General features: G+C 38.5%; 1 protein-coding gene across 10 annotated transcripts in view; it reads left to right on the forward strand.

Moving 5' to 3' along the window:
* LOC144438853 (protein sprouty homolog 1-like) overlaps positions 1–22,633 on the forward strand; it is a 39,589-nt gene extending 16,956 nt beyond the window's left edge. For 4 of the 10 annotated variants that reach the window (XM_078128050.1, XM_078128051.1, XM_078128049.1 and 1 more), the window contains exon 2: positions 19,970–22,633. In XM_078128050.1, the coding sequence (XP_077984176.1) occupies positions 19,982–21,022 (1,041 nt within the window). In that variant the 5' untranslated portion in view covers positions 19,970–19,981 and the 3' untranslated portion in view covers positions 21,023–22,633. Of the gene's footprint in view, positions 1–13,252; positions 13,268–13,297; positions 13,661–19,068; positions 19,350–19,969 lie in introns of those variants that run through there. The other 6 variants (XM_078128047.1, XM_078128045.1, XM_078128046.1 and 3 more) reach the window with 4 other exon arrangements.
* The last annotated feature ends 3,890 nt before the right edge of the window (positions 22,634–26,523 follow it).

A 26,523-nucleotide genomic window follows, 5' to 3' on the forward strand; every position in this document is an offset into this window, starting at 1 on the left:
TGCTCATCTCGACGTCAGAATCACATAACAGAGCCGTCATATCGACATGCGGGAGTCATCGCTCAACAAATTCTTGTCAGGCTAGTGACGACTCCCGAAAGTTTACAAACACAGATGGGGAGCTGAAGTGAACGTGATACGAGTACATATTTCATGTTAGTAGACTTGGTGTGACTTCATCGCACATTTTTTTCAGTTATCGGTGGCTAGTGTCACCTTTAATCATCATCATCATCATCATCATCATCATCATCATCATCATCATCATCATCATCATCATCATCATCATCATCATCATCATCATCATCATCATCATCATCATCATCATCATCATCATCATCATCACCATCATCATCACCATCATCATCATCACCACCACCACCACCACCACCACCACCACCACCACCACCACCACCACCGTCGAGCTCTTGCCTAAATCGTCATTATGGACAGCCAGTGAACGCATTCCGTATTTGATGCACATATTTAGTGTGACTGACGATGCATTTACACAGCTGGTTAGTAATGGTTTCCTCGACCGAGGCTGCCCTCTCTAAAGGTCCGGGCACGTGTCTTTGCCATTTGTCGGAATGCTTTGAGAGAAGCGCTTGCAGCGAAACATCATTGATGTTAACATGTTAAAGGCCAGGCAATATATTGCTATATTAATTAAGTAGGAATGGCAGTTTATAGATGGCATGATTCTCTTCCAACCTCCTGCTACCTATAGTACCAGATGTTCAGTTAGGTCTAATCATATTTGATCTAATCTTATCTTATCTTGTCTTATCTTACCCGATTGTATCTTGGGATCTCCCCATTTTCTTGTCTTCTGCACATAAGAGTAAAAGCGTCGATTTTTGAAAACTCTTACATTGTACATGTATTTTTCAGAAGACGGGAGTTGGATGGGGTGGGGGTGGGGGAGATTTCTCCCGAAAATGCCCACTGTTTTGTTTTCGATTGGGTTTAATTTTTATTTTTTGTGCAGGAGTCTATCAATTATCAGATTTCTAGATGAATGAAGAACAGGCATAGAAAAATTTAAATCAAGTCCACGTGGGAAAAAAGAACGTTACAATGGATTGACAGATGGAATGCTGCATGGATTCATGATAGATGACTGGCTGGCTGGATTGATTTGATGTAGCATAAGACCCTACCTGATATTTAGAATTTTTGGATTTGCGCTCCGTTCCGTCGCGCTCATCGTCGCAAACCACAGCCTATTTTACGGCAACGTTCTTGACGCACCGCCAAGAGGCTAGAGGTTCGTTATTTCGTAGTGTCGCGGAAGAAATAACAGCTCTGGTTTGAGACAATGATTGCTTCCTAACGGAGCGCAAATTTAAAATGTCACTTCGGATAGCGAATAGTGTAGTGATAGTCGTTCTCAAGTCTAGGTTACCTTAAAACATATGTATGTATACTCCTCACAAGAGGGACAAAAATATACTAGCATATCTAACGTTTTTCATCAAATTGGTACTTTCTACCGTTTACCAGTGTGTAGTATAGCAAATATAAATAAAGTTGACAGCAGAGATGGTGTATGTAACTGCGATGGTTCTGCATTATGTACGTATAATATCGCAACACTGATAACTGTACGTAAACAGAGTGTATTTCGAATGAATCGGTCAGCCATCTTCAGCTGTTATTATCCTATTACAATGTATCTGTCAGTTCTCTGCCATTAGAAGAAAAGGCAACACCAATGTGTCCCTCCACCCTCTGTGTTACTCCGCGCGGGGTTGGGTGAGGGGTTGCAGAATTGTGAAGTTGCTAGGAATAAGATTGAGAAATGTAAGTGTGTTGTGATGATAGATACCGGAACTGTTCAATGTGGTTTTAATAGCAAACTTCGTCCTTGACAAAATTATTGGCTCTGACCAATCTCGATTTTTAGCACGTATATATTGTTGTTGAAATTCGAGTCCTTGGACATAGCGTTCAAAGTCTCCAGTGATCTTCAGTTAAACATCTGTCGAGGTATGTGTCAAGACCCTCATCACATCGTGACCATCGCTTCACTTTAAATATAATTATTCATTTCCAGGGCCAAGTTACACATATAACCATAGGAATTTGAAAGTCACGGTAGCTGTGTAGTTTTATTCACGGACAACCACACAAAACCAAAGAAAAACGACTTTACATGTAAGTACTTGGTCAGGGAGTGCATGGCATCTTGTGAAGTGATTTATACGTAAAACTGGGTTGAATTTCAGACTGGTTTCACTGACTGATATACATGTGAGATCCTTAGGTTTTACGCAATTTACTCATGTTCTGCACTCAATTCACGCGAGCATTTTGGGGTCACAAAAATATGTTTTGTTGTTGCCGCAAAGAGGTGTGGTGGCTTTACGACGATGTCGCAAACATTCGTCAGATAAATTAACTGTAAAATACAGGTTAGGTACGGTGAACAGGCTCAAAATAGAACTAAGAGTGATTGATCACAACTTTTAATGGTATGAAATAAACACTGGGTTGTCTTATTTCATATGTTTGAACACATATACTTCAGTATTATGTAGTATCTGACTAACAGAAAAGTGATAACTTGGCACGTTTTCAACACTACGAGTGTGAGTTTTTCTATTCTACCACACTATGTTCACCCCTAGGCTTAAAATATCCACCTGGAAATCTTCGACTTTTCCATGTGAATGTTCTTGTTTCAATTTGACCTCATAGATATAGAAAAAAGATACAGGAAAGCCATTGGTGTCCTCTCAATCACCTTGTTTTCATCGGAGTTTCTTTATGACGCAGGCTCTTAGCTAGTCAACATGACAATATAGAAAATCAAATCTGTTTCTATGTGAGCTCATGTATCTCTACACAAATCGGACTAAAATTGAACCTGTAAATGTAGGTGAGCTGTATGATGGCATGATAACGATACCATACCCTTATTACTATGATGTTTCGTCACACTGTGTTTAGATTTCACCCTTTACTTTATTTTTTTCAGTAGTAGTAGTAGTAGTAGTAGTAGTAGTAGTGGTGGTGGTGGTGGCGGTACTAGTAGTAGTAGTAGTGGTGGTGGTGGTGGTGGTGGTGGTAGTAGTAGTAGTAGTGGTGGTGGTGGTGGTAGTAGTAGTAGTAGTGGTGGTGGTGGTGGTAGTAGTAGTAGTAGTGGTGGTGGTGGTGGTAGTAGTAGTAGTAGTAGTAGTAGTAGTAGTAGTAGTAGTAGTAGTAGCAGCAGCAGTAGCAGTAGCAGCAGCAGTAGTAGTAGTAGTAGTAGTACTAGTAGTAGTAGCAGCAGCAACAGCAGTAGTGGTGGTGGTGGTGGTGGTGGTACAATGTACCTAACACCGCCCAGTAAATAAGCTGAAATCATACTTTTATCTCGCAAAAAAAGAAAAAAAGATTTTGGAATCCGGAACGTCTAGATGCGAAGAACGTTCAATTCGAAATGGCGCAAATAACAACGATGCGATGGATGTAGTCTGGACGTGATACTTTTAAAGCTTCCGATACGTCTGAAAATATTGTATGGAGGGCTGTTAGAACAGTTCAAAGTTTATTTTCTTGTTTTAGAGAGAATATACGTCGCACGTTTAGGCTTTACTAACATCGTAATGTATTTATCGAAGACAGTAACAGTTGAAGGACGAGCATAAGCACAGAAGAAACGGAAGTAAGGGGTTATACGTGATTACTAAATCACAACAAAGTGGTCCTTTTTCTTGTCACAGTACCAGTAATTTGTAACATATACAGCGAACTCATGTGAAGCTCGGGAGTTCTACACATTTTGATACACAGACTAACAGTACGAAAGAACATTTTATGCTGATTGACAAGAACAGATGCAAGAACAGATGCAGGGGTATTTGAAATTCTCAAGTTCAATATTTGTACGAGAAGATATGTCTGGTCTTTGGAAAATCTAATATGCTCATGATACTTTACAAGTCCGATGAGGTATACTGACTATGAAATTACAGTAGAGAGAAATTGTGCGAAAACTAAAGGACCCTACAGTAGAGTATTGTATATAAGGATTACTGTAATATTTATATTGACTTTTTGAATAGCAAAATTGACTTCAGGATTGTGTGGTGGGATGGGGATACAGAGACATTCACAACAGAGAGACAGACCGGGATAGAGAGAGATCTCTGAGATGGACACATTTCACTGAAAAAAGTACATTCTCGAGTCATAACTTGTCGCTCAGAGACTTACTTTGGTGTTACTAATAAATACCATTTCAAGATCAAGAAGCTCTCCACAATAAACTTCTTGCGAAATCCAAGACAAGTCTGTGGGCTATAAAATTTCTGCTTGCAGACGGATTAAGTTGGGACTCGATTCTGATAATGCCCTGTGTAGGAACATTTTTCGAATCGATTCCTGTACAGTAACTCTGCCTGCAGGCAGGACTAGTGCTACATGTATGTAAAGTGCTAGTACTATGTAAAGTGTAACACGTTGTGGATAGAATACCGACCACATCCATCATTCAACACAAAGTCACAACACAAATACAACAACAGATGATATGACGACATAAACAGTTCATCAAACTTCATTAAACTATAATTATATTCAAGGATCAATCAAAGTATAAATCAAAAGTTCCGGTAACTGTTTCAATCAAACATCTGCTACATCGCGTCTTCTTCGGTTGTCCTTGCTAGCTTTAAAGATGTCCTCCATTTTAATTACTTCCTGGAATTTCCATAGTAAAAGAATACCTCAACGTGATCTACGGGTATCACTTGATCTGATAGCCATCCATCGCTATTTTACAATGTAACATTCAAAAAATACTGACTCGACTGTCGCTCAAACCTCACTCACCGGAAGTGGAGGAATAAAGAAAATAGTATCCATAGTAACACCCATCTCACAAGAACTTTGTTGTTGACCTTCAGGAGATCTTTATATAAAGATGTGAAGGAATTTCGGCGGGCTCTACAAACTGTAATTAGGCTCAATCTTGTTGTGGTTGCCATGGTTTCCATGTTGGATACTTGAGTCTTACCACGTAATTGACATATTCGGGACCAAAGAGTTTTCCTCGCCATGCCATGACGCAAGGACGTGGGAAACTGCAATCCGTATTACACACCCTTGTTGAAAAACAAACTTGTTTGTTCAGCCAAGATGTAGTCTTTTATGCCCCGAATTCAATCAAAGTGAAGTTCATTCAGAGATTTAATGTATTAAAGTCCCCACCGAGACCAGACGACTCAACCCTACCCTGAAGGTCATGTGGATGAACAAAAATTAACCACCCAAATTCATTAAATGGCGGAACTTGCCCGTTAGCATGGTTAGACTAGACATCATAGAACCAAACAAAAATAACTGAAACGCTCAATCAGCATTTTGTGATTGGACGGAAAATTGAAATTTTAGAGAGAGCGAGAGAGGGAAGGAGGGAGGAGGAGGAGGAGGAGGAGAGAGAGAGAGAGAGAGAGAGAGAGAGAGAGAGAGAGAGAGAGAGAGAGAGAGAGAGAGAGAGAGAGAGAGACAGACAGACAGATGGGAAGGATGGGTGGATGGAGAGATGGTGGAGAGAGATTAATAGAGGAGAGAGAGAAAGAGAGAGGGGGGAGAGAGGGGGACGGAGAGAGAGAAGGGGGAATGTGTGTTCACAAACTGAATATGGAGCGATTATAATATCGAGTGATCCGAGAAGATGAAGATCAGAGACGGGGGGGGGGGGAGGTGTTGAGGATGTACGTTAGGGAATATTGTTGGATAATAATTAGTGTACAGAGTTAACGGCAATAGAGGGAGAGGGGTCGTCAGTTGCTAAAAGAAAAAAAACGACTTTTTAGAGCTTTATTCATCTCGGAGCAGATTACATTTGATTTAGAGATTGTCCTTACGCAAGGCGTTCGTGCTTATCCCTCACCTGGACGATTTAAAAAAAATTTTGTTTGTCGATTCATCCGTAGAAACGGGCAATTTTCAATAGCACATTCATTACTTCAAGTTCATTTAATGTTCATTATATATCATTATTGTATGATTTTTTCAAAAGAATGACATGGTGAGCTTGTGGGATTTACCTTTATAATCTATTGATTACCACTTATTGGCTGAGGGACGTCATCCTTTCTCCAGCCTCCGATCACACGCGGAGCTGGTCTATTTACACCGTCGTCATTTACCACTGTGACAAAACCTTTTTTTGGGCAAATGCAGAAGATGCTTACCCTTGTCCGTCACAATCTTGGTGGGATGTTACCATGATGACCAAACTTTCAGTCCAGAGATATGAAACCTTGACAACATTGTAGACTACTGACTTATTGTGTAGGGATGAAACTGAAAACTTATTACAGACTTCGGGGTCCTTATATTGTGTTTGAATTTCGTATTGAAAAACTACCGTAGCTGACATTACTTACACCTACTCCTTGTCTGACAAAAGTGCAAAGTGAACCTGAATTTACGTTACTTAACACGTCACACACACTTCATGTACACGTCATACACATGGGTCACAGTGACGGAGGTCGGTATGATTACGTGACAATCTGATGTACTTTCTTTATTTTCTTTTATTTCCTTCGTATATTGTCAACTTTTTTGTTCAGGCGTGGTTGTCAGAAGAAGATGATCACTTCCGGAACAAAAAAATCGAAAACCGACGACAATTAATGATTACGAAGGAAATAGAACTAGATAAAGTAATCAAACCGTATTCCTACATCTGATTGTACATGTAATTAGACATAAGGATTGCACTGGCAAAATACATAATAAGAATACAAAGTGTTAGATTGGACTCATATAACGTAACTATACCGTAACGAACAAACTAACGTTGTTGGATCTGAAATAATCCAATGAATGGTATGACCAAGTACTGACGGCATAAATGTTTAGCATTCTGGAATATTGAGATGAGTTTAATTGATTTTTTTTTAACGGAAAATGGAAAGTAATACTGTAACATCGTGATGTAATAAAAATATACTCGTTGACTGGGTAACAAAAATGCGAACAAATCATTCTGTATCGTGAGGACCGTAGAGGTTGTAGCAAATACAATGTAGTTGTCATCAAAACAATTTACATAGCAAAAGCAGTACTGAATTTTCATCTGTCTACATCGCGATTTGATTTTGCTTCGCTTCTCGATCTGTGATTTTGCTGCGCTTCTCAACTATTAAGAAGGCCTGAAGGTAGGCAAAATCACACAGATGACGGTGTATACAGGATACAAGGCAGATTTTATTTTACATTTTAAAACATAAATAATTCCAAATTAGAACACATTCACTCTTTTCACAGTTTGTGGGCTTAGTAGAGTGATTGATAAACGGTGTCCGAAAGTAAACTATGATGCTGTGGGTTCCTGTATCTCCACACACATATATTTTAGTTCTAAATATGCGAGGACGGATTACTTTAATATGTCTTCCTATAATCGTTGACTCAGTGGAAATTGACATGACGTCATCGATTTTAATGACGTCACCCGACTTACTCGAATTTGAGTAATGCCGACCCCTAGGCGTATTTCCTTTCCAAGTAAGTCGATATTTGGCCCTGATTTCCGAATTCACTGAACCTTAAACCTTTTATTCAATACTTCTAATTGTTAGCGTAGTTCAGAGACAAAAAATACTCTAACCCTTTCTGCACAAGGCCTCTTTTTATGTTAATATACGATTAAACGAAATACACAAATATATTTGTACACGTAATAATTCAACAATCGCACAACACAATATATATGCATGTAAGTGTATGCAGATTGTTCAACAATATAACATATTTGGGACCTGTAATACTATAAAAAAAATCTTCTGCAATCTCCTCAAAATGGAATTCTTTCTTTTCAAGTTAACCCACTGTTCACTTGTTACGTGTGTGTCCATAGAGTCAAAGTGATGTTGAAATTATCGAAATGTTTCTCCAGACCCCCCCCCCAATTTTAAATGAGAAGTTCCACGTAGGCTAATGCATCGTTATGTCAATACTACGTATATATCATGGAAAACAATAGGGACTTCATCTTATATGTTCTTGGAAGTGTTTTGAAGTTTCCGTAAAACTATCATGTATGGTACAGTGAAGATATCAGCAATATGGGGTAATTTTAGTAGTCTTGCGTAAACTGTCTTGTTCTATTTTTTAATGATATTTTTTTTAAATGTATCTCACGTGTAACCTACATCCATCCGAGTCACCAAGTGAAAGTATTTTGTTGTCAGAATTATTTGACACCCCTGTCACAGTGTCAGAATTATTTTACACCCCTGTCAGTAATTCAAACCTATGCACACTACAAAAACTGTAAACCCACTGAACACGAAATGTAACAACTGTTTTCAGCGTCAATATGGGTATCATTGGCGAATACTTGACTTGTAAAGCGTGACAAGTTCTGTTGGTGTCCGTAACGATCGTGATGTCGCTTAGTCCAAATAAATAAAGTTGTTTGGTTACCTGACCCCACCTAGTTTTTCACGCCGACCCTAAACTTTTTTATTACGTATTCGAGAAAAATAGTAATAAAATCGTGAAAATCGTGAAGTCTCGCAAGAAATAGTGGGTGCGGAAACTGACATCAACTTATAAAGACAATATAAAACTGTTCTTCCAATCTGTAATGACTGTACATCTGATAGGATGAAATAAACAACACAGAGACCATTTGGAAAACAATGGAAAACCTGAATTAGACACTCGCACATGAAAAAAAATATAATAAAATGAAATATCTACCTACCCCACCTATTTTAAAATTGAATGTAATCGGAACCACACATTTTTACACCTATTATGCACACCATACATTTTATTCGAACTTCACACGTGATCTCTTCAAAATACATACACAAAGTTATCGTTGCCTTGATGCAATGTTTTATCGATTTAAATATACATTTACTAAAATAAATCAATGCACGTCACGAAATCTATGATGACAAAGACAGTGATAAATATATGCAGTGTGCTGCGATGCGTCAGTCAGTCAGTCAGTCAGTCAGTCAGTCAGTCAGTCAGTACGATCGGTGATATACGTCTATCCAGGGTTGCTATTTTTACGTGTATATACTTACTTTAACCAACACGTGGACCTTTCGCCAACTCGACAGCTGCCACGGAAGTGAATTAAATTTCTTTCACGGTTTTTTATTTGGTGTTTCTTCAAGTACTGACCCATGCCTGACCCGACAATTTCAGCTCGCTTAAGTTAAAAGACAAATTAGCAACAACTGTTTGAAACCCTAGTCAAGTCGCATACGTTGCTGTTTGTGTTCTATCTGACAGTGACAGAGAGCGATCTGTGATAGACAGTGAGCTGAGAGGTATTTCAAACTGATACATGGAGTTGACACTTAAAACGTGTATATGTAACATTTTATGGCTGGAACATGGAGGTATGTGAAGAATAACCCGTGTATGACAGATAGATATGTGTGTGACATAGGAAGAAGTTTTGATATGGTTAATACATGTACAGATAGGGACTGTATGAATGAAATTATATACTATAATATACTCGCAAGTATTTACTTTTAAATAAAAAATATGCCTCTTAAATGGTGAATACATAGTTTTTAACTCCGCAGTGTTACTTTATCGTGCCATCACGTACAAATACATACTAAAATCGTTACGAGTAGGTTCACGCAATGTGAGTAAACGTAGTTTTTGGGAGTATAGATCATGTCCCTTCAACGCCTTCCTCTCTTCTCTGCATAACGTAGAGTTAGTATCGCATCGATGTACTGTAAAAAAAATTGGAAGCAAGAAAGACCACACGTTTCGGCACCTATTTATGTACCAGCACTTTGTTCGAGGAGGAAAGAACTTTGTCGGTGCAGAGAAAAGAACTCAGTGTGTCGTATTTATTTACAGAAGTCATTGGAACTTTAAGATGGTTGAGAATATAAACCCGATATAGATAAAAATAGCACGACCTTGGCTAGAGGCATGCTAAGTTTACCAACATAGAATTTGTATTAGTCATTAGCCGACAGAAAATAACTATGGTTGAGTTTCAAGTACCACGGGAAATATGATATTACCATATACTAGTATTATGATATATGGAGTTGGTTGACACAAAATGTGAACATGTTCATTTATACATTCAATGACAATGGATTTGTATCTCGACCCAACTGAACTACCATAGAATTAGTACATTTAAGATATTTCTGAGACAGATCATAAATATCGTTTATTAAAAAATGAAAACAGCATGGGTTTATCGAGAATATTTTAAACTGTATTAGTTATTCAGGTATAGTTATTACAACTAATTAACTATTCCGACTACAGGTTAGTCCTGCTTTCAGTCGGCTGAAGTCAGGACTCGATTCTGTCATTATACCCATAACAGATCAGAGTTCCAACTTCCTCCGAAAGCAGCACTAACTGCAGACATACCACGATTATGGCATTCAGGTTACTGTATATAGTTGAAACAGTTCCGAGTCCCAAGCCATGACAAACAATATACTTTTCTTGACGAATACCGACTATTTGTAATATCGTGCATTTATAGTATTTTATATCAGTTTCTGGTAAATCGCCGAAACAAAACACGGAGAAAACTATGTCGTTCAGTCGACGCCTTCTCAATATTTACCAATATAATTCTTCAATTGAAACGGTGATACGTAGAGTTTCGTTGTTCTATGCGGGATATCCAATGTCGGAGACCGGATGACTTGCGTCTTGGTCTGCTAACCGACCTCGCAATGTAAGCATAGCATCCCGTCACGACTAACACGAAATATCGATGTGAGATATCGACTGAGGAAATAAACAGCGTGTACGTCCGTAATTCCTTAGTCTAGTTCTTATACGGTATCATTACGATTTACACCTCCACTTACTTTAGTTAGAAACCACGTTGGCATCCAGACTAGTACAAATGTAGTTCCTGTGAAACGAAGAGTATTAAGTAGTAAAGTGTTGGAGAAGTTAATGTTTTTAAAACAATTTTGTTTTCATTGGCTGGGTTATTCCATCATTGGAAGGTAATAGTTTATTTTGTTACATTCCTTTGGTCACAGCTCACAAAAAAACCCCGATTTAATGTGATATTGAATACATGTATATATTTTAGTTCACTTTCATTCTTTTTCAAATATCATCACTTCTCGATCTGAGGTGTAAATTGAAGTCTTCAGGATATATTTCCGAAGTATCGGTTCACCACAGTTATGGTTGAACAATGGCTGTATCTGTAGTGGTGGTGCAATGCATATCCAGTCTTTAGTTCGATCTTCCTTTGCAGAGGCATAATATTTCCTGTGTAACACTCACTTCCACTCTACATGTAATACAGCACAATTGAGAGTGTAAAAACAAAATTATGTCGACAGTCAGAGAATGTGAAGTTTAACTCCGTCTGTAGAGGGCGCGATTTAAGGTATGCTATTTCATCGACATCATCATTCGCTCGTATTCGGGGTGTAAAAGGAACAGAGTTGCGAAAAACAGTTACAGGACATATATTAATGCACTCATATTTATGTGATGAAATACCACGCGGTGGAAGACGAAAATAAATCTCAACGTCAAATATTTTATAAACATTTTCAAAGTACGAGTAACCGGTATTACGATCAAGGTGTACGTGCAATTGCAAGCACACACTTTCACTGACGGACGAAGGAACTTCTGCTAAAAAAAATGATACAAATGTATTACTGTAAGAGTTAAGAAATAACTCGCTTTTTTGTTGATGAAATGGTCTATCAATAATAAATGTTTTGGATGGGAATCAGTATGATAGAGAAGGCGTGTGATTTAAATCATACTTGATCCCATGCGGTTTGACCTCTGACCTTTATAGAAGTTTAAATCACAGAGGTGATGACACACAGAATGTATACATTAATATCAGTCATAGCTAACAGTACACTCTCTGTACGAACAGATGGTTGAAACCTTCGAGTGGGTGTTCAAAACTACAAATTCGCTAAATATTTGTTATTTGTTTGTAAATCAGTTTTGTTTTAAGTATAGTACTACTTACAGATGGCGAAAGTCGGGATTCGATTCTGACATTGCTCCTCTTCCTTCAAGAAGAAGGTGTAGATCGAGGGAGATGGGACAATGTCAGAATCGAGTCCCCATTTGCACCATCTGCAGTCAGGACTAGTTTTATCGTAGAAAGTGTTGTACAATGGACATATTACGATAGATTCCTATAGTACATCCATGGCTGTAGTCTAGTTCTGACGACGTACCGTGTTCCGATTTTACACTACGTTATGAAGACAACGTAGTGTAAGATAACGTAGTGTAAAATCGGAACACGATCGTCAGGAACTAGACTACCATGGTGGTTTTACAGAGTACGAAGGACGGCTTTTACCCACAATCAAAATCTTTCCAGTACTCGATTAAATACATGTGTAACACGTTAAAAACCCTAAAACAAGTTTTAGTCGGGTGACAGCACTTTCTCATCTTATTGGCCAACAAAGTAAGATTATGAGGTAATTAATTTACATATTGACAATTCACTGACCTTCTGAAGTCAGTTCTTTTATTTCAAAGTTAAAAGTTGATCATAGACAATGGAGCGAACGTCCGCTTCAGGATCTTGAGTTGATAAACAGCCGGTCGATGTCTGGCATGCTCAGATGTCCACATAAATATAAACGTCCTCAAAGTGTGAATTCACATTTTGTTGTGATTTGTATACAGACTGGTTTATATTGATAAATACTGAATAAATTAAAATAAATTGAAAACTAAATCGCAGTTCTGAGTAACCCCCGAGCAGAGTATGATTGATAACAGTTGCAAGTTGCTCCTGAGATTCTGTCAAGTCTAATTTATAGGTTGCTTGACAAGGTCGTTCTAATCTAGATGTTGTTGGATATGGGTGGCGCCCCCTGATTCATCCGCTGTTCACTATTTATAAGTCGGCAAACGCATGGGTGCGTGCGCGGCGTGTGGCGTGTCATATATGTATATTTGTACATTGTCTGATCCGTAAGCCAATAATTCCATCATACGTGCTCCCAGACTAGTCTACAAACTGACGCAAACATTGGCAAATACCTGTTTCATTCTTGACTCAGTGCAGTGGGGAAAGGAGCTCCACGTCTCGTCCTACTCATATAGTCACACACGCCTAGTCCGTTCGTTCCTCCTTGGAAATTAGCATCGTTTTCTCTCTCCCCAGTCACTGCGTAAAGGCAAGTAACTAAATATGGCTATATCTCCATAGCAACCGAACCAGCAACGTCACGACCGAATTCAGGAAACTACTACTCATATGCACGTCGTCGAGGAAAACCGGAAGGTTTGTAGGATACATAGTGGACTACGTGCGACCTGTTGTGGGATTTCATACCAGTGAAAGATTCTGAATCAGTGGTGTTTCCTCTTGGCTGTGATATCAACCCTAAACTGTATATTCGTCTATTGCCTTGTCCATTGTGGACGTACTGTTTTGTTTAGAGTACTTGTCCCCTATCACCATATCACAACTTGCTTCCTCTCTTCCAGTCTATATACAAATCACCAATCATGGATATCCTGCTGTTTGTAGTTTCCGAACCAATGCACATGTAAACTACACAGACATAGTGCGTGTTGGCAGTGTAAGCTTTACCCTAAACCAGCTACGCACCAAGCAACACATTTCAGATGCTGATGAGTTGAGGGAAATTCTTGCGTTTCGTAGTACCACAAGGTAACGTTTCTATTTTGTATTTCTACTACTTCCATTTTCCTCATAACTTTGATGTCCGGACTTGTTTAGTTTCTAGAGTGTACGTTGAAATTCGCAGAGATTTTAACTTTTTATCGCAAAGCCAAACTACATTCTCATGCACCTTCCTGAAAGAGTCGAAAGACTCAACAGTGCCATATGATAGAATCCCTAGCCTGCATCACGGTGTTACACCGATGGATGACCCCCCATATTAAATTGATTACGCTCAAACAGACAAGATATTTGCAAACTTTTCCCCCTACTGACAGTTTGGCGGTTACGAGTAGCATATCATGCTTTCTTTTTTCAAGAGAGATGTCATCGGGTTGAAACTCATGTCAATGTTAGTCGTCGTATCATATATTGCCAAGCTGCTCCTCTTGTTAATTGGCTCATAACTTTAGAGAAAACACTTGCAAGTTGCTTTCTTGATTTTCATGTCGATTTTAGCAGAATTTCTGCATCCGTCCAGGACCAAACTATGCCTGGATAGTTTAATAGTATGCCTTTTTGTCTTCTTGTGTATATGTAAGCTAATATTGTGAAACACTAATTGTACTAGCAGCATCATCGACATGAAGACCTGGGTCTTTGGGTTAAACGTATCATCCCATGAATGGTGTACATGTGCACATTTTTGGAATATTTATCAGCGTAAACGGTTTCTTCGGGTTTAAGGTTGTAAAAATGCTGATTTTCAGGGTACGCATTGATCAGTACTGCACAATGAAATGAAATGAACTTATAAAAGTTTAATTTAAAAGTCACATTTCACGCTTCGCCCCAAGTGCAATCTCGCCTGTTCGTCGTTCCATATGAACCTGTGACCAAAAATGGTCAACGGTTATCAGTTGTCTGGTGAATCAGACCTTCACATGCGTAAAGTTGAGAAAGATGAGACAGTGTGACTGTAACAACCGGTATCACATGGCCCACCCTCGCAGTCTGTGGTTTTTGTGGTGGGCGTTTTATTTCCTATTTCTTATCTTATCGTTAACACACTACTTTCTGATACCGACATCGCAATTCCACTACGACATACCATTTACAGAAATGCAAGTGAACATGTGGCCCTTGGTGCAGACTGTTCCATAAATCTTTCCAAATTCTTTCAAAGTTTGGACGTTAGATGGATCTGGCCTGCTACCGTATCCATACAGTAACACTCGTAATCTTACATAAACGATTGAGTACGTGCGGATGTCATATTCACACCAGTTGTAATCACAAAGAAATATTAGCTCTATTCAGAAAATTGTAGTTTGTGTATATGCAAATTAAATATGACGTCTCTGGAGTAGGTTTTTTTTGTAGTAATTCATCTGAGAAAATGATAGAAATTGTAAATAAAACATTAAATTCCACATGGCTGTTGATGTTTGGAAATACGCTTCATCTATAAGGCTACGTACCATTTCGCCTAATTTTAGGGGAGTGGTCTATTTTTAGTAGAAGCTGTGTTAGATCCGTTCTGTCAGCGTTCTAAACGTGGAAACTATCATCTGGTGCCTAACTGTAGATCTGACTAGCTGCGAAATTTATATGGTTAGGAAGTGTGTCTGTGATTAATGATTGTCCACATTCCTTGGCAGTCAGCCTCGTGTCAGAATAAGAAATACCGAGGGGTGTACTTTTCTGTAGCTCTGTATATCATTTAGATATATAATTTAACTAACAAGTAGGAACTACATCAACTACTGTGCTTTAAAGACTAAGGTCTACCCACACAATTAGTAGATTTACTTTTCTGGTCGACTCAAATTAAAAACTACCCAGAAAATACCAAATGTCATAGGAAGGGTGGGATTTTAGCAGAATTTGGAAGTTCGTCGGCAAAAGGTTATATATATAGATATAAATTTATTGCATTTTATTAGTTAGCTTAGAATGGGGTGCCCCCTCATTTGATCGGAGTATCTTTCATTGGTGTCAATTTCCTATTTGACTTGTTTCAACAGACGGCTGAATCAGATTTTAATGAGTGTAAAAGTGGTACGATCGCCCACGTTCTCTTTCCGCGTGATCCTTTCATAGATATAGTTTTTCAATCGTAACACTTCGTACTGGTGACGATACATTGTTATTTTTTGTAAGTTAAAAGAATAGACGTGGTGACTGACATTGATAATAAAATACCTTAAGCATGTTCATACACGAATATTTGAAACGTGTTCAATGATAAATTTATACTTTTCGTTTTTAAAAAGCGGGGAGGAAAAAAATGAGAAACGTACGTAATTTTCCCTTCATTTTAGTCAAAATCTACAGTTGTTGGAATCGGGTTGCTGTCTTCAAACTTCAGTAGACAATGAAGAGCCAGAATTTTGTCTTTGATATTAATAGTCAAAAATATTGTAATGGTAATTTTTTTTTCTTTTGTATAAATAATAGTTTAAATACCCACTGTACATCCTGTCTCTCTTTTGTTCTCCATTTGGAGGCTATCGTAGTAGTTTGCTCAGATAGCCAACTCGCTGCTAGGCACGTCACGCCAGGCCACTGACACCGGCAGATGATATGTAACAAGGTCATTTAAAAACCCCGTCATCTTTGCTTCAGCGGTCCACAGCTACACCAACGAACGGCCGCGCGAGGTTGGATCTTTAGTAGTTTTTCGACACGCTTCTTTGCTTTCAGAGGATGGCAAGTAGATCACCTGTAAGCAACGATTTAAGTGTCTCTCAGTAGTCGTTCTTCCGACGAAACCATATCTGACGGAGACGAAAGTCGACGCGGTGGGTGTATCACTGACTCAACCAACTTTTGATTGTCTGATCGTCCTTTGAAGCAGGTAGATATATATGGTGAGCAGAGAAACTATTTTATGATGTACCGTGACTTATTTATAGATTACTAGACATATAAGATTTCACAATTCTGACAAGTAATAACATATAATTAAAGTGTATTAGACTGTAGAAAGTTTAACGGAGGGAATACAAGATGGGTGGGGAATCGAACCACTTGTTGCTGCATGCCACTGTGACGTCACAGGTCGGCCTTCAACACACGAACAAGTGGAAATGTTGGCTACATGATAATCGCAGAAGCCACGACACTAAAATTAAGTACTGGTTATAAAGATGTTGTGTCTTTTACCTTTTCTATGGCAAAGTATGACGAGGCGTGTTCATAGCACATAAGATTTTTTATGACTTAAAATTGAAAGTCTGATTTTTCCTTATAAGTATTGCACCGACGAGATATTGTACATCAGGCTTTTCGATCGTCAAGGTATATGAACGTTCTATTTTTTTCATTTATTAACATTTGTATTGTTTTTAAAGCTCGGAAGAAGTAACCGTTCACAAAAAAGTAAACTACACTGTGTTCAAGTTGTGTAGCTTTCCTGAACAGTTAGTTCACCGTGTGTGATATTTATGTTCCTCTTATTTACCCCGGTGTTTTCGTGAGGTTTGAGAAACCTGGCAGTAGGGAGGGAAATAAGAAATACAGCTCACCTACCTCCAATATATTTTACTACAGCCTCATGTACGGTTTGGAGCCCTGTTGAATCATAGCCAGCAAAGTTTCTCTCCATTGCCCATAAGGTGAATTTACCAAAGGGAACCCGTGTTGATTTTACCTGCGTAACGCCCATTTACACCAAACAACCTAGGATCTACAGTAGCATTGATGCACAAAGTGAAATTGACATACATGATAAAATGATAAATAATGCAATGCCTTCTTCTCTAAAGGCATAGCATGATCAGTTTTAATTTTGCAACAGAATAAATGAGTTATATATAGCATTGCAACTGCGTAGACAGTATTTCAGGTGTGACGTTTTGCTCCTTCAAGGGAGATAGGGCCTGGTGATAAGACCGGTTGGAAACTGGGCTTTTCCCAGTGAAAGTTTCGTGCATTACAATATACAGTCTATGGTTATATATTTACCGTAGCTATTCATATGCAATATATAGTTACAAGTTCGTGTTACAGATGTCACACTCAATATTCACCGATGTCATACAAAACCCAGGTGATCTTGGCGCCTGCAGTTGTTTCTTGAACACGTCTTGACTTTCATTAAACACCATCTTACTTTTCCCCAAATAATTGTGCCAGCACCAGTGTGTATCGAAGTCATATCCCGTACTGGAGAAATTGATCCTTCTCCCGTCCTAATGAGGCTGGCGGAGCCATAAAATGATAAGCAATAATAGCATAGACATGTAATCCATATGCAGACAAAGGGAAAATGTAATAACAATAAAAAAATTAATATATCTACAGATCTTCAGAATGAAAATACCTTATAAATTCGATGCTTTAAGTAACCCGTACAAAGAATTTCCAACCTGAATTTTAATGTGACAAGTAATTAATTTGACTTCTATTATAAAGTAGTTAAAATCGAATGATTGTAATTAGTTTTTGATTGAAAGATGTCGCTTTATGTTCGTACGTTGTGTAAACAAACACGGGGAACTAGAAGCACTCTGTCGACGTCAAAAATTCGAAACAGTTGGAATAAAATGTAACAAAAACATTTTCCGCGTTGGCTAAATTGTTTCAAATATGTCCCAGCGGAATTTTTTTTTTGTAGCAAACACGGCCCTTCCGGAAAGAATATTTCCGATATTTACGGCTAGCACACTGTATATAACCTAGGTCGCTTTTCCAAACACATGCTCGTAAATAAAGCGAATAAAAATGACTTTCGGATGGAAAGGGTGAAGTCGCATGCATGTGTGAGGCACGTGTTGGGGAAACACCTGGTGAACTTGATCGCGGCGACATCGAGAGTTTACAAAAATATTTAGACCGGTGAGCTACAGAGTTCATTCGCTGTGACAGTTTTCTTCCTTCTTGTGAGCTTTTAATTCATCACTTGTTACTATACATCGATAATTTTAAGTTTTGCTCCGTCGCACTCGGTGATGTATCATGACACAAATCACACGCCTCTTTTTGCTGTGGCAAATGCAAACACGACCGTCGACATGTTGTTGTGCTTATCGTATCGGGGGCCAGGGTAACATGGTCGATAGCACGCCCCAGTGACTTTGAAAACAAAATTAATAGGACTGTGTAGCAACAAACATATCACCTTCCTCCTCACCTTTTTCTTTTTTAATTAGTCAAAAAATGTGTCTGTATGACCACAGACTGATCTTTGTGCATTGAGATTTCATCGCACATTGCTTGCATCACTCTGATTTTCGCCCTATATTCACCACATTCCTATGTTCTGCCTTGTCTCCCGACATGTGGTTCTAGCGCGGGAAAAATGCCGGTGGAAAAACGTGGTGCGCTGCAGTGCTAGCTCACGCCGCACCCGGCAGATGAAGAGTAAACATGGCCCTATTGATAAGACGGCCAATCATGTCACGGTGATAAGAGAACGGAACAAAAGAGACCGGAAACAGGCCCGATATAACTAGATTGTGTTTACAACTCGCAGCATTCTCAAGTAACTGCCAATATCACCATATAAGGCTTAAACCACGCCCATTTATAATTACTATTCAAAGTAAATATACGCGTCATAGACTTACTTCAATTCACTAGTGTACTGCAATGGACTAACTCCGAAACTGACACTTGAATACTGTCCGATCACCTACTTTATATCGCCGATTTCTTGTTCAGTTTCGTGATCAGTGTTGTTCTGGATTATTGAGTGTGTCCGCTAAAGCGGCAAAAGCTCTTGGAATGTGAAGTAAGTGTTCCTTTTTTGACGAATTTCTGGCGACTTCATGTTTCCTCATGTCCATTCATAAAACCTCATCTTCGGCTCGTTACGTATGCGCACACGACTGACCTATTGGAACTAGTGTCCTGTTTTTCAGACCTGTGTGCTTACAGAAATGTGAACGTTTTAGTCTTACGTGTTCTCGAAAAGGGCAGCTATTAAGTCTTTTCCTGAGAAGGGTTGGTAGTTAGAGTATTTCTTGCTAAGCAGTGATTTGAGAACGAATCTAAATGAGGGTGTTAAGTGCTGGGTAAGTGTGAATGGGTTCGTGTCTTTACATCCGATGTGCATGTCCGCCCACCATCACTGTAAGCATGCATTGATATTCGTGGTGCATACAGTGGCGTTAGTCGGGATGTTATTGTATTGGCTTATAATAGCCAGTTAGGGTGAAGTCACCACGCCGATTTTATTCCCAGGATGGCCAGAATTATTCACGTATGAATTAACATTATTTATTATGTGAAATAATGTTGGAAGTATGGAGTAATTTTGCTTTGAAGATTTGAGATTGAAGTAATTCACTATATATTATGTATATAGGCTTACACGGAGTAAATTCTACATTATGTATTCTTGTTTTTCAGTGCTGAATAGAAATGGCTTTTCATCCACCCGATGGAACAACTGTGACTCGACAACCGCGTCCTAGGACCACGGAAACAAACAATAATAATAACGAACTTCCCCGTGGAACTGGTAACATTTTATCAATCGACGAATTTCCGCAAAGTAGAAAGGAGCGACGAAGGGAAAATGTGTACACAGATCCGTGGAGTCTGAGACAGTCGTCGGTTGCTCCTCCACGACCCCCTCGTATGCATCACACAGTTCATCATAATCAGCAACGAGTTAGTTCAAGAACCCATTCGTCTGTGAAGCCCTCGAATGGTTATCCAATGCTGAGAGGGAATTTTAGTCCCGACTATCCCGATACTGCCACTATACCATCTGGAAGGTTAAGGCCGCTAACTTTAATCACAACTACGGAAAATGGAGGGAAGATTTCAAATGGAACAGTTACACATCTTGTAACATCGCCGCCAAGTTTTAATAAACCACCACCGAAGCTGCCACTCAGTGACTTGAAGGAAAGCTATGATAGGAAACCGCAAGAGAAAGATGAAAAACCGCTGCCAAGTCCACGTCCTGATATCGACGATTTGAAGGGCGAGAAAAAGAACCACAAACATGACGGACCGCATCAGTCAGTGTTGATGTGCCCATATTGCGGACTGTGTAAGTGTGCAGGATGTAAAAACACTCGTGATTTACCAGAGACGTGGCTATGTAACGATCGCTGCCTACTTTCTGCGGATACCCTCGTGGAATACGGGTCATGTCTGTGTCTCGTCAAGGGATTATTTTACCACTGCTCGACGTGTGCGTCGTGTGTAGCGAACGATTATGACGATGATTACGTTTGTTCGGATAAGCCGTGTCTGTGTTCGGCACCTAGTGACAATCACTGCTGCGCAAGGTGGACTGCAATGGGAGCCATGTCATTATGCTTCCCGTGTTTGCTCTGTTATCTACCAGGCAAGGGATGTGTGCGACTTTGTCGTGCTTGCTACAGCACACAGTCGCGAGGATGCCGGTGTCCTCCAAGACGACAACAGGAACTCGATCATTTGCTTTAGCGGATGTTAAAGTTTTCAGACTGTAAGAAAGCACGTGAAAAGACCTTGTCGAAACGTGAGTTTTTTTGAACTCTTTCCTATAAATATTGTTAAGAGAACACCCTCTTTCTGTATATAATGTGCATAAAGTTTATGTAAAAACTATACACCCTGTTTTGACAACTGCAGTTAGCTAGGTGAAATTTGACCTAGTTTATTGTAGGGTTTTCTTTCAGAAACATTTTAGTCTCTTTTTGTTACGAGACTACCTTTACGTTTGTTGGCATGGTAAAGCATGCCATTTAAATTTGTTGTAGACCAAACTTTTCTTGCGTGAGATATCTTTGTAGCAAGTCTGAAGTTCGATGTTATCCTTTGATAAGTTATTTACATTTCGTATTGTTAATGAATCGATATCTTGCTTGCTCAGCCTTTTCATCAGTCATGCCAGTCATACGAAGTTGAGTGACATGGCACGGCACGGTGGATGCATGGTGTCGGTGTCACTGTGAGTATGACCAAAAATAAGTGGAAATCAGTGCACACTGTATTTAGAGAGAAACTCCCATGCGCGATTTGAAATAATTCGTGCATGTGTATGAAATCATGAGTTTTAAATTTTATATAAAAAATCTGTCATTGATGTAATCTTATATAATCATCCGTAGAAAGTTGTATGTGACAGCGCGATTTTGACGACAGTGGTAGATCGTGTTCATTTTAGGTTTCCAGTACACAAGTTCTCACATGCAGTTGTGCCATGAATCGCCCAGCTTTTGGGGGCTTTCACCGGATTTGTTCAGTAGTTCCGATCTGAATGAATGGGTTGCATGCATAAATACGTCTTAGTGCTTTGATGAATGGATAGGCCAGTATGCAGTGAATGTATTAACACCACTGCCCACTAAAAGTGCCTGTTACAGGAGATTGGCTTTCCCATTGACATGCCCCATTAAAAAACAAAAAACAGTTCACACGGCAGGACACCACAAATGTTTGTAAATATATATTATTAAAAGTTAGTTCATATTTGATGCCATGAACACTGCCATTATCAACAATTATTAAAGTGAGCAAATAGATTGTCAAAAAGGGTAAAAACAAGGTGTAAAAACGAACCAAATCTGTGTATGTATTACATGTAACTGTATAAAGTTCCTAAAAATACATCTGAAATCTACAAAATTGAAAACAACTCCTAGATATTATTTGAAGAGAAAATGTAGATAGGTTGATGAAGAAACAAATATGGTGTCTTGCTGACCAACAGTCAGTCATATATTATTCTTGGTGTAAAAATCAAGCTTGTATTTCTTTAGAATTTGGAGAACTCTGTGACTGTTGATTGTTCAAACTGACACAGGAATTCTGTAGAGATATTATTTTGGTGAGGCGAAAAAGTTCGGTTTGCTTTTTGTTTTGTTTTCCAAACCCAACCTCTTGCTCTCAGCAAAAAAATCACAAGTTGAAGTTGTAGGATTGAAGTTATTTATATATGACTTCATGAGAAAATATATTCACATTTTTTGGAGTTATATTTTATTATTATCTATTTATTTTCAAAGAGTTTGTGAAAAAGTGAAGATACTGTCAGCAATAAAAAAAAAACTGAAATGTTATGTCAAAAACACTGGTTATTAGTTTGCATTATTTTATCAGAGAGAATTTTGTAGGATGGTGTGTGTTTGATGTATTTTTTAATCACTAAATCGTCACGTCATCTCTTTTGCAAGGGATATTTAGTGTAGCCTCTTAGTGAATTTATTCAGCAAAATATGGTATTGGCAATGAGTAAACTCTACAATTACTGTAGCCGAGTCCCATTTCATGTTATAGTCAAATTCTGAATGTCCTCTGTGGTTGTCATGGTTACCTAAAAGTCGAATGTTTTGACATCTTTTGAAATACTTGTTTCCGTTTCTTCCCAAAAAATAAACAGTTGTGGCAGAGCATTTGAACCTTTAAATTACTCCCATTCCTGAGAAACGTTACATGTGATTTTTGTCCAACATGTGGTTTAATGCTCTGGCTTGGCATTCCAATAGTGAACTATCCCAAGCAGAGAACATCATCTTGCTGTTACCGAGAGGGGAAAAGGGGGAAATCTTGATGCAGAAGAATGTGCCGACCTGCTCATCATCAGATTTGGCCTACTTTACACATAGAGTCTTTGCTAGTTTGATTAGAAGATGTTATACTATAGGCACAGCTGTATGCTCTCCTTGGGCCAGTGTGGGGGTCAAAATGTTAGATTGTGTATAAGTATGTGGTTTTGTCAATATTTCCGGTGTGAGTAAAGTTTTGATTGCGCAGACAAACGGCCCCTGAAATACCAGCAATGAAATTAGCCATAATACTCCGACCCATACTTCACGCCTGGCTGATCAGACTGCTGCTTCTAAGCGCTCAGGGAGAAAGTTGCATGGACCAACTGCAGGGGAGAAAAATAACAGTTTATCTATGGTCAGTCTTGACTTTGAGATAGAAAAGGAGAAAATTAGTGTGGAGAGAAGTGCTGTTGATACAACAGTTGTCGCCTGTCAATCATCATGTCATTCAAGTGATCTATGTGCATGCTCTTTCTCTTTCTGTGTGCTGACTCCATCCATAGACTAGTAAACATGCAAATTATCAAAAGCTAATACACACATGTGTTGAGTGGGGAGACATAGTGCACAGTGCAGTGTGTCAGTCACAGATTTTCACAGCTGTAAATTTATTGGATGGGTGAGGGTAAAGGACTTTCAGAGAATGTTTGAATAAAGTTATCCTATTCTTTTACCTTGAAAATGTCAATTTTTTGTTCGTTTGAGGACAACACATTTGTCCAATGTCCAGATTTGAAAAGGGGTTCACTGTTTTTAACAATTTAGCACGGAAGTGTATGATTTCTCAACTTAAACTGAAAGGAGTTTTAGTCAACCAGGGGATGATAGTAATGTTAAAGATTTGAAATCTGAAGAGTAAAGTTAGAAGAGTGGAAGTTTGACTTTGTAGTGTATAGTTAGAACTCATGACACAAGCCATAAAGTTGTAAATCCATACCTAAATAATTCAACGTGAATAGAGTTAGTCTTTCAAGAAGGAAAAAAACAGCCTTGACTGGAAAGAAGCCAAAGGGGAATGGTGTTTATAGAGACAACATTGGTGAAAAGACAACTGTGCAAACAGTTCAGTTATTTGAAGAGTTTCCGATGGCCTTGGTAGGTGGACGCCAACCATCTATCTTACATTTGTGTTGAAGTTGGAACACTAGAAATTTGACATTCCATGGAGCAGAAACAACTAAGAACTTGAGAAATCTCTATCCAGGTAAGAAGCAGATATTTTCACATTATTAGTGAGTTGTTGCCCTTTTCAGTAAACCTCCCCAGAGGAAGCTGGACCCCCTCTGTGAAAGCAGTATGGTACAGTCCAGCATGCTCTGCTTGTTAGTGATGATGTATTTGTTGAAGCTGGAGTTGAATATAAATGAATGGTATATTTGCCAAATGTGAGGCTAAGAATGCTCCACTTCAGATTTTTTTTTAATTTGGTTATCAGGAAGTTTGTCTTGCTGTTGAAACCGAATTAATGATGTAAACATGATGTGAAATAAACTAGAAAAATGCTGCTAATAAGCATTGTCTTAATCAAGAGCATATGGGAGTCTTACAATGTTTAATTAGGATTTCAGCCTGAAGAAAACATCCCACGTTTTTTTTTCAGTGAAAAGAACCCTGATTTTATAGTTGTGGCCCCACACCACAAACTGTACATTGACTAATAACTATTATTTGTAGACTAATTGTAGTGTGACAGGATTGATTTCTTTTTGTGTGTGTTAAAGCTGCTATCTTGTTGTTTGTGTTGAAATCAGTTTAAACCCCAGCCATGTTGTTTGTAGGACAAACACTAAGAGACCACAAAAATGTGATGTAATATGTATGTAGACCTAGCAATGGTAGCCTGACAGGATTCAAAAATGTGATGTAATATGTATGTAGTCGTAGCAATGGTAGCCTGACAGGACTCAAAAAGTGTAAAAAAGCACAGTCGCGAAACTGCATCATAAAGCTTTCTGATTTTCAAGCAAGTGTAAGATGAGTTGAAATCTCAGTTTTTGATTCTTTTCTATCCTACTTGTCAAACCAAGCCATGTGATAATTCCATTGATAAATAAGCTATATTCAGCCACACCCCCAAAGCTACAAATCTGTGTCAGGTCAGTCCCTTCTCTTAGCTACATAACATATCAAATACTTTACAAATTCAAAGGAAGTGAGAATTTCAATTGAATTTGCTCCATGTCAACAAGTTCAGGAAGAGGACAAAAGAGTCTTGTGTTCTGGTGTTGAGATCCTAGTGTACAGTGAGAATGGGGTCAGTTCATTCCAGAAAACAAGAAAATAATTCTTTAGCATTTATCCTCTGGACCTCTCTTTCAACAGACAAAAATGGATGTGTATTTGACTGATTTTGTCAATTTATTTGAAGCTATCACACAGGTAAACAACGTAAATTCATGTAGTTCTCTGTAAAAATTGAACATACTTGTGTTGGTGAATATCAAGTCTTATATCACAGTGATGTGTTTTCAACATGGGTTGAATTTGTCTTAATTTCATCCAGTGCTGCTAACTAATATATAATTTGTGTAAAATATCACCTTGGTAATTTAAGTTGCTCAAAAAGATCTGAGAAGGAAACATGCATCCAAAACTAAATTGGCATTCAGTTTTTGAAATTTCAAGAAAAGTGGAATTATTTCAATGTTCAAGATTGTTAATATAAAATAGATGCATGTGAAATTTCTTTGAATATTTCTCTCCACATGGAAAAAAAATCAGTATTTGTTGATTATTTACCACATACCTTCATGGTAGCTCCAGAAATGTGATGAAACTAAACAAATTGAAATTAGATTTTATGTTTAAACAAATATGAAAAATGAAATATGTAAAAATTAAGATAATTAATGGAGGCAATCAAACATATTTTCAGTCTTCAAAACTGAATTTGTCTGAAATGTACACACAGTGTGCCTCATAGAAGAGATCGCTGTGATGCACTGATGTCCTCTGAAATGTACACACAGTATGCCACACAGAAGACATTGCTGTAATGCACTGCTGAAAATTATGTCTCAGAGTGTTTCAATCAGTTGTGGTATGGATTTAGATGGCACAGTTATCTGACTATGTTTGATAAGCAAGCTGATACATTTATTTGTAGCAGAAGCTGGACATTGGATTCTCAAGTCTACATCAAATTATATGGTTTCTCCATTGAGCTATGTGAAATTACTGTGCTCATCAGGCTAGTAAGTCGTGACCTTGTCCAATAAGGTATGTACATTTCTCATTGCTATTCAGGTTGTTGAAACGGTATGATAGTTACAAATGTAATATCCCTACTCACTTAGTAGCACAGGCACATATCCTCTCTCTTCTCCCCCCCCCTCCCCCCACCACCACACACTAAAGTGAACAGATGTGTTCACCTATGCACATGTCATAGGTGGACACAATGCACACACAAAC

The sequence above is a fragment of the Glandiceps talaboti genome, chromosome 8 (genome assembly GCF_964340395.1).
Source record: "Glandiceps talaboti chromosome 8, keGlaTala1.1, whole genome shotgun sequence".
Lineage (NCBI taxonomy): Eukaryota > Metazoa > Hemichordata > Enteropneusta > Spengelidae > Glandiceps > Glandiceps talaboti.